Here is a 14,666-nt window from a genome sequence, read left to right on the forward strand (position 1 = left end):
TAACACAAAAATACACGACATGCAAGACGAGACGGGATAGGAATTCAGAATAGTATTTATTTAATCTTCATAACACTCAGCCAACTTAACATGCGAGAACCGACAAGGGACATAACAGGGAGTTTAAATACAAGACAAACATAATGACTGACAGGTGATTATACGTAACCACAGAAGGAGATTATAAGTAACCAAGGAAACCAAAACTAAACGGAGCAGAGAAAAAGGAACTAAGGGAAACAAAACAGAATATTATGGTTTATTTACATAATATAATATAAAAGTCCATAACTATGACACTTGCTTATTGCACTGTTGTATCCATCACACTCACAATCGAAGACTACTACTGTCATGTCTTCTGCTATGTTGATTATATCGGGAACAATAGCGCTCTTGCGAAAGCTGCAATATTATATTAGTTAGAAAGTGTTTATTTGGCCACTTCATTCTCTACCTCAGCCAGATTACTGTATTTATATCACAGTTTACGGTGTTTCACTATGAAGAAAAACACAAACACATAAAATTGCAAAATGAAGTTAAAACAATAGATAACACTATAAGCACATAAGTACACTGCAAAAAGTTATAAACTAACCTGCAATCGCTACCTTAAAGAACTATTTCTACCTGATATAAAACATTAAAAAATAATTAAAATTACAGCCTATAAATTAATTAATGGTTCAGTAATGTCAAATAGTATTTTTGACTTGAATTAAACCACTTAATTTAGATGTCACCATTTTTAGATTACCGCTTTTTTAGTGTAAACAAATTTATTCATGGCACATGTATTTCCTATTTACACTTACTGATTATTGAGTGTTTTAGCTTTCAAATGATGCATAGTTCATTTAGTCATTTGAATTTTTGTTATAAAACAAAGGTAAAAAAAAGTAATAAAAGTATAGACACGCCCCCACGGCCCGCCCACGGGCCGATGCTAACAGGTTAATGACTCATTTGCTATGCATAAACGTATGCATAGCACTGTATATTTGTTAAAAAGTCAGAGATTTGATTAAATAGATTTGATTCAACAGAGAAATATTAGAGTTATATCAAGGTCCTGATATATAGCGGACACTTGACACACTCATTTTTATTGCCATCACATATAGTAATAATCATAAATTAAACAGATTAAAGGCTATTACTACCTTCAAATCATAGAATTATAGAATTATTGAAGTCCAAAATATATTAAAGTCCATTAAATGAACAACATTCAATTCACTCTCAAGTTTTAAAATCAAGTTTCACTCTCTATTGGGACTATAGACAGACCAAGGACAAGGTCTTTATTATAAGAACTTAACTTAGTTCTAATATAAACTACAGGTAAAACTTAACTTTCACTTAATGTAATGCAGGTTGGTATGAGCCATATCCATTTGTGTGATGGTTTCATGTTCATGCCCTCATTTAGTACACATTAAATATTGCTCTGAGTGCGGCTGCTGGAGTCCTGAATGCTCTTAAACTCTGCCATAGCTAACCTGTAAAATGAGACAAACTGAGGAGAGTTTATATAGTGAGAGATTGATGCAGACAGATGCTCAGAAAGAAAGAATAAATTACTCCTTCCAGACCAAAAGAGGAAGTCTGTACATTGAGAAAGCAAAACTGTGACTAACAACAAAATATAATGATGTGTCCGGAAGCTGAAAAATTCTCTGCGCAGGCAGAATATGGAGGAAGGAATTAAGACGAGAAAACAATCCCAAACCCAATGATCGTGTCACATTCTAAAAAAACAACAACAAATTCTTAAAAAAATATTATTTAACATCACTGAAACAACTTATATACATTAATTTATACCATCAAAACTAAGTTAAATCACTCTTAAGTTAACAGCCATTGTTCGTTTTTTTGAAGGCAACATGATTTCCCACAGTATCCTCTGCGTGTGATTCTGTGACAGTTGAGCTGGGGGAAAAAATTACCTATAAAAGTTCAGCTGGTGGTCAATTTTTTCCAACTTTTGACTATTTTGAGCAAGAAATTAATATGAATTAATATATATACAGTTTCGGGAGGTACCTCTGCATCCAAACTTTGCTATGAGGTCATTGGCGATGAATGGCGTTTGGTTTTAAAGGACACATTCATTGAAACAGTACACAGTAGCATCACCTTATTATAAAACCTACACATGTGCTAGACAAAGTACATAACTGTTTATAGTGGTTATCATTTCCAGAAAAAAGGGAAAGAGAGAAAACTGCAGTCCCCCCCCCCCCCCCCCCCCCAAAAAAATAGCTTATACAACAATCCTTCAAAGTTGTAAAACAAAACTATTTTATTATGTAATTATAGGTGAAAAACGTGCTTCTTTTTACTGGAACAAGTCCAGAAATATGAGGGCCACAGAAACATGGAAACAACAGGCTACTGTAAAAATGCACCTGGGCTTTATAGAAGAAACTTTGGAGTTACTAATCGCATCTGCTTTATGTTTGCGTATGTTATTACCGGTACATGACCTTACAACTCCAAGACAGTTATGCAATGATCTCTAGAGATTGGGTTGATCACAGCAGAGCATTTCCAAGAAATCAAAACTGAAACCATTTTACATCATATTACAAATAAATAAAATGTCTTTTTTTACATAAATTACAATTTGAGTTCCTTAAACTGTAATTTTAGGTGCAGTCACTTTTTTTTGGTTCAATTTACAATTTTTGTGTACCCTTGTTCTATACCCTGTTCTCTAAAAAGCAAGAATAGTATTTTATAGTGGTTACCTTTATTCATTTACAATATTTTGGTATTTTTTAATTATATAAAAAAAGGTATTCTATGACAGGCATTATTTAGAGGCCTTACATTCAAGGTTTAACTTAATAGCTGTCCAGTTATTATAGGGCATTGCTGATTGGATAATGTCTGTATAGCAGTGCCCTCAAAAGGGAAACAGAACTATTTATTCAGCATTTATGAAAAGCATGAACAAACTAAATTATTATCATAAATGTATAGGTTAGTTATAGGAAATAGGAATTTGCATTAAAATGTGTTATACTGAAGCAAAATTCAATTTCAGCTCAGCACAATGCAACAGAGGGGCTGTAAATGTCTCTTTGCTGCAAATCAGCAGTGTTGGGGAAAGTTACTTTCACTTACAACCAAAAGTGAAATGAATAAGCCTCAGGCTTAAAGAAATTCAAATTCACGCCTGTACAGTAAAGGGCACAGCTCAAACAGCTCAAAGAAGTTGCCATTCTGGATTGCAGAAAAATAGGAAACAGGGAAGGAAAGTGAAAAAAAAGAAAGAAAAAAAAAAGCAACACAAATGTGATTGTCCATTAATTGTGTTTTCATTTTCTGTTCTGCTTTGTCCGCGTTCTGTTCCCTAGTAGTTTCCTTGGTTATTAATTAGCTCTGCAACTGTTCTGTTTAACCTTGATCACCCTGTCTATGTATTTAAGCCCTTAATTTCCTTAGTTCATTGTCTGATATTGTTTGTGTTATTCAATCTATCTTCTAAATGTTCCTGTGCTTGTTGGATTTAATTATTAATGACTGTTTCTTTGAATCTCAATCGTCGTGCGCTTCGCTACAGCCACAGCGTGACAGTGATGTTTATCTAAATCCATTTTTACCTATTAGTATGGTTAAATTAAAACATTTAAAGTGAGATTAAATACATAAAGTATATTTGTGTAATTTAACATTTAACTATTGCCGGTTTGCGTAATATTCTGAGTTTGCGTTTCACTGTTTTTATTCATTTTGAGGAATACTGAATCTGATTTTGTGCAAGTGAGACAAGTAAATGCATGCTCACATTAATGTAGAACTACAATATCATGTTTAGACAGTGCACACAACGCCTCTGCACCTCACTCCTGATATCTCTCAACATGGGGACAGGAGAGGTGTCAGTCAATAAATGGGAAGCTAAGTAACTTGTGTTATTTATTTGAAAAAGTTACTCTGATATTTAGTTCTAAAGAAACAAGATACTTCACTAAGCTACTTGAAAAAAGATACCTGATTATGTAACCGGCATTACTTGTAACCCATGATAGCATGGTGACATTGATACAATGTTGAGTTTTGACCCAAACTTTCATTTTGGTTGACATTTCAATGTTTAATGTGTGTTGGATCAGCACTGAAATTTTGATGAAAGCCATAGCACACATGGGTGGAGACAGTGACATTAAACTAACAGTGATTTGTAGTTGATGAGCACAAGATGATTCAAGCATGTATCTCTGCAGAACACTAGTGGGTGTTTCTCAATCAGTGGGGTGTTTTCAAACCACAATGGGCATTTTCAACTGCTTTATCCGATTTGCTCTAGTCCACTGGGGGCTTGGTTTAGGGGTGGGCCTTCATGAGTTTAGCTAGTCTGTTGAAAAATGGTTGGAAAACATTAGGCTTGTTCGACATGAACCAGTGCAGCACAGACTGACATCAAAGTACAGCGAGAGTGATTGAAAAGCATACAGAGCTGTCTGCCCTCTAATCGCTCTCTTATATCGTTTTTTGATGTCATTCATCGATCAGTCTGTGCAGCGCCGGCTCAAGTTGAACAAGCCTACCTTAGTTTGACATTGGCCACTGATTGGTAAACGCCCATTTTGGTTTTGCATGTGCACTTCTCATAATCTAATTGATGCTTTCTCATTGTTGAAGCAACTTGACATAGGCCTTACATGACTTCTCTAGCACAGTTTCGAACAATGGTGCATCTACCTTATTTCTCTATTCCTTTGTTTTGCGTTTGATTTGAGTTGTTACTGGCTGTATTTATATACATTAAAAAGTTATTAAAGTGTTTGAATAAAGCATCTCTTTTTCTACATTCTTAAATAATGCATCTTGCTTTAGTAAAGTTTATTAGGAATTTCCTGAAAAAAGTTCTAACTTTTTTTTTTTTTAAACCATCATTTAACGGGGTGGTTGATTATGATTTCACTTTTCTAACTTTAGTTAGTGTGTAATGTTGCTATTTGAGCATAAACAACATCTGCAAAGTTACAATGCTCAAAGTTCAAAGCAATGAGAGATATTTGCTTTTAAAGAAATTGCTTTTTAAGGACTACAACAAACAGCTGGTAGGAACTATTCACAACTTTCCCGAACTCTGAAGATACTGCTATCAGAGAGCCTCAACAAGCCCAAACAACTTGCTTGGGTAATGACAAGTAGAGCTTAGATCGGGCCCAAAAAATCAAGCCCGACCCTACCTGAGCCCGTTGTGTCCGAGCCCGGCCCGGCCCGGCCCGATACATTAACTGTAATTATGAGCCCAAGCCCGATTTACACCCAACCATTTTTAATACGTGGGCCGTGCGGCGCCAGATAATTTTTTAACATGTGCTGTGCTAGATATATTATATAAATACTTTTAATAAATGAGCAAAAATTGGCCACTTAATATTTAATATTCAATTATTTTAATGATCACAATTAAAGTATTAATTTTATTAAATTGAACAAGCACAACATTCGGCATTCAATCAAATATTATTAAATATTTATTATTAAAGATTATTTTTATCTTTATTATTAAAGATATTAAAGATTTTATATATATTATTTCAACACAATATCTTGTTATTTTGACATAATATGTGTGCCGATTGTGCGTGCAATAAGCAAGATGTGCATTTGTAAATCCGGTGACACGCGTGCATTGATTTTTATTAATTAACCAGTCTTTTCTGTCAGTGTCTGCTGCAAAGATATAGTTGACGATCGCCATCCTCCGTAGTGAACGCGCCTAGAGAGAAATGCACATCTTGGATTACATAATCAGAGTCTATTTCTTTTCATTTTGAATTGTTTCGTTTAAAGACATTTAAAGCGTTCTTTAGATAGGCTATATTTCTCATGTCTGAGTTTCGGTTAATTTATGATGAGATGCGCTCCTGTTCACGTGCAATGCAAGTCCATGTCATGATTTATATTGTCTGCTATATTTGCTTCTTATTTATTAAATCCAGGCAATTGATTGATGAAAAATTTATTAAAATTAAGATACAATTTTAACGAAATTCACTTAAAGAAAGGCTTTCTACAAAACAAAACTTAATGATGAAAATTAAGTTTAATCATGTCTGACCCATTAACAAAATCATGTCTGACCCACTCTGTGTCTCCCGATGCATCCTATCATGGTGTTCACTTTTCATAATCAACATAGATGGAAAAAATAACATATTTTAACAAATATGAAACTAAATGCTCTTATTTAATGGCTACAGCAGCACATATAGTAGGCCTACATACTCTCTATTTGTACAAATTTCTGCACATTCAAGTTAATTCTCGAATTAATTTTCAAATTATTGAAAACAATAAACATACCACTTAAAAAATATATACAGTTGTACTGCAGTTTTTTCTAAGTTAGTTACAAGAAACATTGTTTCTGCATAGAGGGTCCGTATGTTGGAAACAGGTCCCATTCATAAAATCCTTCAGTTTTCGCGTGTTGTTTGTGCACCCAACAACGGTACACGTTGAGCCACAAGGAGCCATTGCTTAATCTGTCAGCATTACTGTAATTACTGACTTTTCCTGCACCGCAACCGCACTGCTCACGGAGTATGTGTAAAACGGACGTTACACTGCAAACACGAGCTGTTGCACTTCCTGCTGGTGAGGTCGACTAACAGCAGATGGAGCAATCTACTGCTTTTCCTGCAGTTCCTGGATGTCAACGTAGAATTTTCTGTCGAATTTGAACCACTGAATTTGTGGAAGCGAATTTGCAAAGCGAAATAAAATGGACCAAAAATTGTCTGTTGAATATTGTAGGTTGTATTTTTAATCAGTTTGACTATTTTGGAAGTGAAATAGGCTATGAAAGGGGAATATGGATTATTGAATTTTTAATAATGAAAATGTGTTTGAAATGTTTTGAATTGAAATATTCACAGCTTAAATATTCAACCTGAATTTCAGCCCATAAAAATGCAAGCCCTAAAAATACAATGCATTAAAATGCAAGCATGGTTAATGCAATGCCTATTTTTTTCAAGTAGTGCAATTCAACAAGCTTTTTTGTTTCAAAAACATTTGGCATCATTTTACTTCCATATGGAGCACACGTGTGTTGTGAAACTGATGAAGATGTTTTCTTAATTTGCGGGTGTTTTTTTTCTATTTGCATGTGTTTTCTTCAGTTGCTGCGCGTTGTTGAGCTCTCTCGGCCACCGTAGCTTCGACCGTCTGACCGTTCTTTTCACAAATAGAGTAACCATGAAAGTGAAAGGACTTTTGCTCTGACAGAGACACAACCAGCAGGAACAGTAAGTAGACCCGATGCAGTCTGCAACCTAGACACACTGTTAAAATATTTGTTCGTGTTTAGGCCTTTTATATGGCTGTATGTGTGAGAGTGTGTTTATCATTCGGTTTCGAGAAGCAAATACAGTGCTAAGTTAATACCGTGTTAACACAGACGTCGCATTAAAACTATATTGAGAGCTGAATGCTTTGAAAAATGTTAACGAGTAATATTGGTCTTATTTCATGAATTTGAGTGTTATTTCTGTGTAAAATACATATGATTTCATATTACACGTACAGTTTTTTTTATGAAAATGAAAGTGATAAAGGTATTTAAACAGGTTATTTGTAATGTGACATACAGAGGGCAGTGAAGAGCAACACAAGTAACAGTCTCACTGAATATAGTTAAAATCATGGTGATGGATACATTGATGATTGAAGCAGATCTAGATACAAATAGTTCTAACTTATTTGTCATAGTGGTCAACCAATAAAATGCTAATAAAATGTATTTAAATTTGTTTCAGAGTGACTAAGCAGCACTCGGATAACCAGTACAAAAGAGTTTGCTTAAGAGGGGAAAAAAAAAAAATATATATATATATATAAAAATGTACCTACTTACTGGAGGTAAGATTTTGGATTATTAAATTAGCATAAAGTAATAAAGTAAGCATTATAGGGAAAACATTATTCATAAGACTTCATAAGATAGTTGTGATTTTTTGTTCTTCATAATTTTTTGTCTTATCTAATTACCTGTCACAAAATACTATAACCTTGTATTGAAACCTGAAGTTCATATTCCAAAAATGCACAACAAAAATCAACAAACTCTGTTCTCCATCTTAAAGGAAAATACTTTATAATTGAGACGGGCAAGTCTTATAATTCACGGAAGCAGATTTTACATCGACTTCTTCAAGAAAGACCTGGTTTGAAGGAGGTGCACAGTGTGAACGAGTGCGATGTGATTTTGGTTTTCTGCACCATTTTTTCACGGGCAGGAACCGATATTGATGCTGCACTGAATGAACTTAATTCCTGTTCAGGTAACTTCAAGATTTAAGCACCAGACAGACTTAGATATGAAGGAATGTAAGTACAAATACTATATACACATTTATCTTATTGTGTCTGTATTTGAAACAGCCTCCAAACCAGCTATTTTCATAGTGCTTCATCACACATTTGACTCAGAGAAGATCATACCAGACAGCAGCAGAAATGTGAAAAGGATGAATACACTCACTGTGGACTGTCTGGTCAATGAAGATTTGGGTTTGCTGAAATGCAACAGGAATGAAGAGGCGCTGACCAAAATTGTTCATCTTTTTAAGCCTCAGGTACACCTCTTTGAGTTTATTTTTAATTAATTAATTTGTTCAAACTAATTATGCAGGCATTAAATAAATTATTAATAATAATAATTAACTATAATGTAGGAGAAATGTGGGCAGAACAGTAACTACAGTAAATATAGAGTTCAGAGAACACCTTTTCCCCCAGACTTGCTTGAGCAATATCTAGTACCTGTCGAAAGAGGAAGTTTCAGACAATATCAGCATAAACCCTTAATTTTTGATGTCCTTGCAATGAAAAGGGACAACACAAATTAATACGGCCATTCTTATGTACTCAAAATATCCAGCATTGATCTGCAATATTTTTTAATTGATAATTCAAGTTGTCTGTTTGCAGAGATTGAACTGACATTTTTGGATTACAAAATTGTAAAGAATATTTATTTGTATTTTTCACATGTTATTATTGTGTGTTCTCAATGTTCAAAACATTTTATTTAATAATAATATATGCTGTTTTCCCTTTAGAAACAATGGAATTGGTGTCGTATCATCATCATCATCTCGATTTCCATTCCTTGTCTTATTCTGCTGCGGTACTTTGTGAGTAACTCTCAACAAGCATGAGTAGAGGATGACTGAATTTTTATTTGGGATGCACTATCCCAATATATCTATTTAATATAGACCTGTTTCGTTCATATTATTGTCTATGTACTTCTTTTTCTCTTAAAATAGACAAAATGAGTGATTAAGATGAAGAAAAAGATGCTTAATAAATCTGAATTAAATCTGAGGGCTGGTGAGTATCAGATAAGATCATTTGGGTCAACTGTTCACCTTTTCATTTGCAACAATTTACTGAATTCAAGTTCTGCATTTTTTTCCCACAGATAAGATGGCATGGAACACAAACAGATGAAGAGAAAGATCAATATAATCAGGAACTGGGATTTCTTAAATGACAGGAGAGATTGTTATTCATTATCATAGCCACATTAACAAAATTAAATTATAATAAGCTGTAAAATGTGTTAAGCTTCTTTGATTAGATGCATGCAAATAGATAATTGCTTTATATCCATTAGATGAACATTAAATCGACAAGTTCAGTGTTACTACAATTGAATTACCGTTTCATTGTACTTGTAAGTGGCTTTAAACTTTAACATAACAGTTTACTGTTTTTTTGTAGGGGATTAATGTCTTTAAGAATTTTTCTGTTTTCCCTGTTCTGGTTTGCCTGTGTTCCCTAGTTAGTTTCCTTGGTTGTTAATTAGTTATACACACCTGTTTCTGTTCAGTTGATTACTCTCCCTTGTATTTAAGCCCTGGTCTTCCTTGTTTCATTGTCCGGTACTGTTTATGCTAAGCATGGTTATGAGCTTCTTTCCTGTGATTCGTGTTCCTAGTAGAATTTACTATTAAAGACTCCTTTGCTATCCTTTGCGATTGTGCGCTTACTACAGCCTACACAGTGCCTGACATGGATTCACAAATCAGTTCTGTTCATGGATTCCTATACTGATTTTCATTAAGTTCTAAGACTGTTGCTTGATCCAAGCGTTTTCTTTTTAGTTGTGTTTGTCAGTTTTTGTTCATACGTGTGGTTTTCTGTTCTGCTGCCTGATATATTGTTCTCCAGAGTATTTCCCTTTGTCAATAAAAGACTGACTGTTGGAAATGTATCCTCTCTTTCGTCTGTTGAACCACTGCGTGACAGAAAATATATTTTTTGGATGCATATTCCTGTAGTCTTAGAAGAACTAGTAGGGTTATTCAGAAGTAGGTTGATAAGTTTAAATATTTTATCTGATCAAAGCCTGCAGTGCAGACTAACAAGGGAAAAATAATTGACTTGCTTCAAGGACCCTAACTTTTCCTTTTCTACATACATTTTTAACATGTGGGTGATTATTGTGGGAGATAATTCCACCAGTTTAAAGGCAAAGTATGGTATGGTAACAGAATTGATGCAAGATTTATGAACACACATTTTTATAAGATAAAAGTTCTTTTTTAATCAATTTAATATTGTATAATTAGGAAAATGCCTACACAATGATATACATGATGGGAAAAAAATACACTGACTATCGGACAACAAGAAATCATGATTTTCAGCTATACAAGAAACTTTTTACAGAAAATATTATATTGTTATGGCCTGTAACATTGACAATGAGTAACAAATTATTAAAATAATTACAAATGTAACCATTTGAAAAAAGCACACTCTAAAAAATGCTGGGTTGTTTTAACCCAATTTTGGGTCAAATATGGACTAACCCAAACGTTGGGTTAAAAATGCATTTTATAAATGTAACCTAATGGCTGGGTTTTCCATTTTTAAATTGCATTTTAACCCAACGTTGGTTTAGTCCATATTTGACCCAAAATTGGGTTAAAACAACCCAGCATTTTTTAGAGTGCAAAAAGAAAATAATGACTTTGGACACCAAATTGTACCTGCAATTATAGAATCACCCATGTATTCTTTCACCATTAGTCTTTTGAGCAATCAGGTTTGGTGTTTTTCAACTCAAAACTTTTTTTTTTTTTTATCCTGTAAATATTTTATATTCGTAGGCAGAGACTTACAACCTCTACTAACATATCAGGGGGCCTCAGGATTTGTTCATAAAACATAAAGACTGATTTAATTTTTCTGTAACACATTAATATTGTTTTACAACTTATACAACTATGCAGGTAAAAAAAAAAAAAAAAAAAAATTTTACAGAAAATAACTGATTTTTTGATGATCATTTTCTTTTATTTTAAATTGTACTCAAAACTCTGTAAAATTACAAATAATATCTGTAAATTAAAAATTCAGCTGTTATTTTAGGTATATTAGTGACAAATTCCAGTAATTCACATTTTTTTATACAGAAAATTTACTGTATTTTTCATACAGAATTTTTCCTGTGTTCTTAAATTACATAACAATGTATGTAAAATTACAAATATAATCTGTAATTAAACAATAACAAAACAGTTAAATGATAAAACAGTCAAATGACTGGCAGCCCAAAAACCTGTAACATTAGGGTAAAACATCCTAAATTAAATTTAGAGGTATTTCCTGAATTATCCTGATCATATACCTTCAATGAAAAAAAAAAAAAAAAAAAAAATCATAAAAAAGGGTCAAATGACTGGCAGCTATGGCTGCCAAACAAAGAACATAAAATACATATGCAAATTTAATCAAGTGCAAAAAACTTTAACAGAAAATTGATCTCACCATGATTGAGATCAGTATTTGCTTTAGTTGGGCTCATGAGCCTTGGGTTTTTATTTTTTAACATTATTTTTCCATGGCTGCTTTAACAGTGTTTTTGATACACATTTATTATGGCAATAAATGCAGGAGAAATTTTAATTAAATGATGTTGGTCACTTATTGGTGATGTTATAGTCATCATAATGGTCATCACTTGATTCAATGATATGACCTTGAGTCAAATCTCTATATATATTATATATGCTCTCATAAGTACGGAGTCGAGAACTGTTATAATAATATATTAGTTAAATGATATACAGAGAGACTTTAGTTTTATACGTCATAATCTTTCACATCACCCTTATAATATTGTGGCGTCAATATTATAACAATCTGATATTCTGAAATTTATATATATATATATATATATATATATATATATACATATATATATATAATACAGAAAATGTTTTAAGATGGTATTTTTTTTTAGGAGATTAGAGACATGAAAAACCACATGAATCTCAACAATGGTGACAATCAACAAAGCTTTTAGTAGTTTGTATTGTGACGAGTTCAGCGTTGATCAGAATTTTTTTTCATTGTCACCATTGTTGCGATTCATACGCTGGTTCTTGATGTCTGTGTGAGATCCTGTCAAAACACTTTCTGTATAATGAATTCATAAAATCTATCTGAGTATCACAACACTGCAGGATTTTCTGTATTGGCATGCAAAATTAATAACTAATATTTAACGACTTAAACAGATATTACATTTCAGGTGATATAAATGACTCAGGCCACATGATGACTATCATCACTGAAAGTGCCCAAGATCAACTGATCTGAGTTTCTCTTGGATTCTAACCATAACAAAAATGTATCACAGAGATACAGTTAAAGCAGCCAGAGAAAAACAAAAGTTAAAAATTGAAGGGTCAAGAGCCCAACTAAAGCAAACACTGATCACCAAAATGGTGACATTTATTTTCAATAAAACATCAACTTCTAAACCTCTGTTAATTCTCAATAAGAATGTTAGTATGAAAGAAATAAAGTCTGGATTGTAATAAGTGAAGAAGATGCATAGATCTTGAGAGATCTGTTAGTGTTTAATGTTTTGTTGGGATTTAAAGTGTTTCTGTATGGTCTGTTTTGTGGGTCACCATTGTGCTGAAGAGTAGAGCCTGTGCTCCAGGATGAGCAAAGAAACATTGATGCAATGCTGCATGTTGCTTTATTTAAAGAGAACTGTGTAGTTGCTGATGCAGTGACATATATGATACGGTTTTTGTATGGCCAGCCATTGCTGACAGTCATTTGTCTGTTTATTATGGGTTTTTTTAACAGTGAAGGTTTTTGATCGTAATAATTCAGGAAATAGCTGTAAAATAACAGTGTTTTTCCGTAAAACATTTAAGGAAAATTTCTGTGAAGTTTTTTGCACTTTATTTAAATTAGGATACTTTATTTTTACGTTTTTTGTTTGGCTGCCGTATAGCTGACAGTCATTGACCGTTTTTTAAAAGATTTTATTTTGTATAGTGCCACGGTTGTCAAACTGGGGTACGCGTACCCCCAGGGGTACGTGGACTGATTTCAGGGGGTACGCGAAATAGGGCTGTGCCGGTAATCTTGACAAACGCACCACCGCGGTTGTAAAGCGCCACCGCGGTGGCTGAGTATTAGACTACCGGCGATGGTTTGCCAAATATATGAATGCTGTTTTACATTAATATTATGACACACAAAGCTTTGTTTACAAAAGAAATAATAGGTTAGCAATTAAATGTTATATCGCAGCCATGGAAAAGTTTGAATTCATGACTAATGAGAGAGTTGTGCGTGAGCCCATAAACTTAAGCTTTTTCGGCTTTGAATTCTGGTTTGCGATCTGGTCACCCGATTATTAGTGAATTTAAAAATATATGGTTATTCCTTATAGAAAGCTTGAATTGTCTACTTTTAAACAAAACAATTCAAAACGAAAATAAACCGACTAGCATATCCGTATGAAGTGTGCATTTCTCTCTATAGGCGCGTTCACTGCGAAGATAACGAGTCAGCAACTTAATCTTTGCAGCCCGACACTGACACAAAAAAATAAACACTTTATTAATAAACTATTCAAATGTCTCATTCCTATATTTGACACATTCATAATCATTACTTTTGCCGGCTCTTTGTGACAGCTGTTATGTGCGTTATTGGCAGCGTCACCCTCTGGTTACATGAACTCGTCACCACCGCATCAGCACCAGAACATGGAGATTTAATTTTAGAGAAAGATCGCACAACAGACATTAGAACATTAGATAGTCTATAATTAAATAAACTAATCGAATATTCAAAAATCGTGACTCATCCCTGCATGGAATCTCTTGTTTCTTTTCCCATATCTTCACTCGCGTCTCACCCATTTCCAAAGGGGATTAGGCATAAAGTTTCTTTCTTTGTTCGCTTTTAGGTCAATTATTTTCGTATTCTTTACTGTGTTAAAGTAGCCTAGAAAAACGCTGTAGGACAAATAGCCTACATTTTTACTTGTACGTCAAATTCTTTTTAACACAGTTTGTTCTTGTTATTAGACATATGATAATTGGTAAGGCGCGTCAAGTTCATTTGTAAAGCGCGTTTCACACGCGCGGGTGATTTTAGTTTGGCTTTCTCTGGCAGCGCGCAAACATAGCCTAAATGCCTTGCCCCTGTGGAAGATAGAATTCGCTCTTCATACCTTTTACAAGTAGAAAACTGAAGATATCAGAAAATAGATCGATGGTCTCTTTCCTGCTCGTGTCCCACATCCCTCTCAAAGAGCAGAGCGGTAGGTTGTATAACGCGTCTTTGTGTGGAAAATTTAA

At 33.7% G+C, this 14,666-nt stretch overlaps 1 protein-coding gene across 2 annotated transcripts; it reads left to right on the forward strand.

Annotated features, from left to right (window-relative positions):
- The first annotated feature begins 7,209 nt into the window (after positions 1 to 7,209).
- On the forward strand, positions 7,210 to 10,257 carry LOC308690962 (uncharacterized protein). Of its 2 annotated transcripts, XM_081365767.1 has the most exons (7): positions 7,217 to 7,283; positions 7,794 to 7,896; positions 8,121 to 8,318; positions 8,419 to 8,612; positions 9,099 to 9,173; positions 9,309 to 9,372; positions 9,464 to 10,257. In XM_081365767.1, exons 2-6 carry the CDS (start codon positions 7,878 to 7,880, stop codon positions 9,315 to 9,317), a joined length of 495 nt encoding a protein of 164 aa, XP_081221893.1. In that variant the 5' UTR covers positions 7,217 to 7,283; positions 7,794 to 7,877; the 3' UTR covers positions 9,318 to 9,372; positions 9,464 to 10,257. The 2 variants fall into 2 exon arrangements, 1 of the variants encoding a protein (XP_081221893.1); XR_014030223.1 differs by lacking the exon at positions 7,794 to 7,896 and having other exon boundaries at positions 7,210 to 7,283.
- Positions 10,258 to 14,666: the final 4,409 nt, after the last annotated feature.

Source organism: Scardinius erythrophthalmus (genome assembly GCF_964197995.2).
Source record: "Scardinius erythrophthalmus genome assembly, chromosome: 5".
Classification (NCBI taxonomy): Eukaryota; Metazoa; Chordata; class Actinopteri; order Cypriniformes; family Leuciscidae; genus Scardinius; species Scardinius erythrophthalmus.

Coding starts and splice junctions, on each gene's coding strand:
- LOC308690962 (XM_081365767.1), top strand. Junction 8,319..8,418: donor TGAACTTAATTCCTGTTCAG/GTAACTTCAAGA, acceptor TATTTGAAACAG/CCTCCAAACCAGCTATTTTC. Junction 8,613..9,098: donor TTCATCTTTTTAAGCCTCAG/GTACACCTCTTT, acceptor TTTTCCCTTTAG/AAACAATGGAATTGGTGTCG.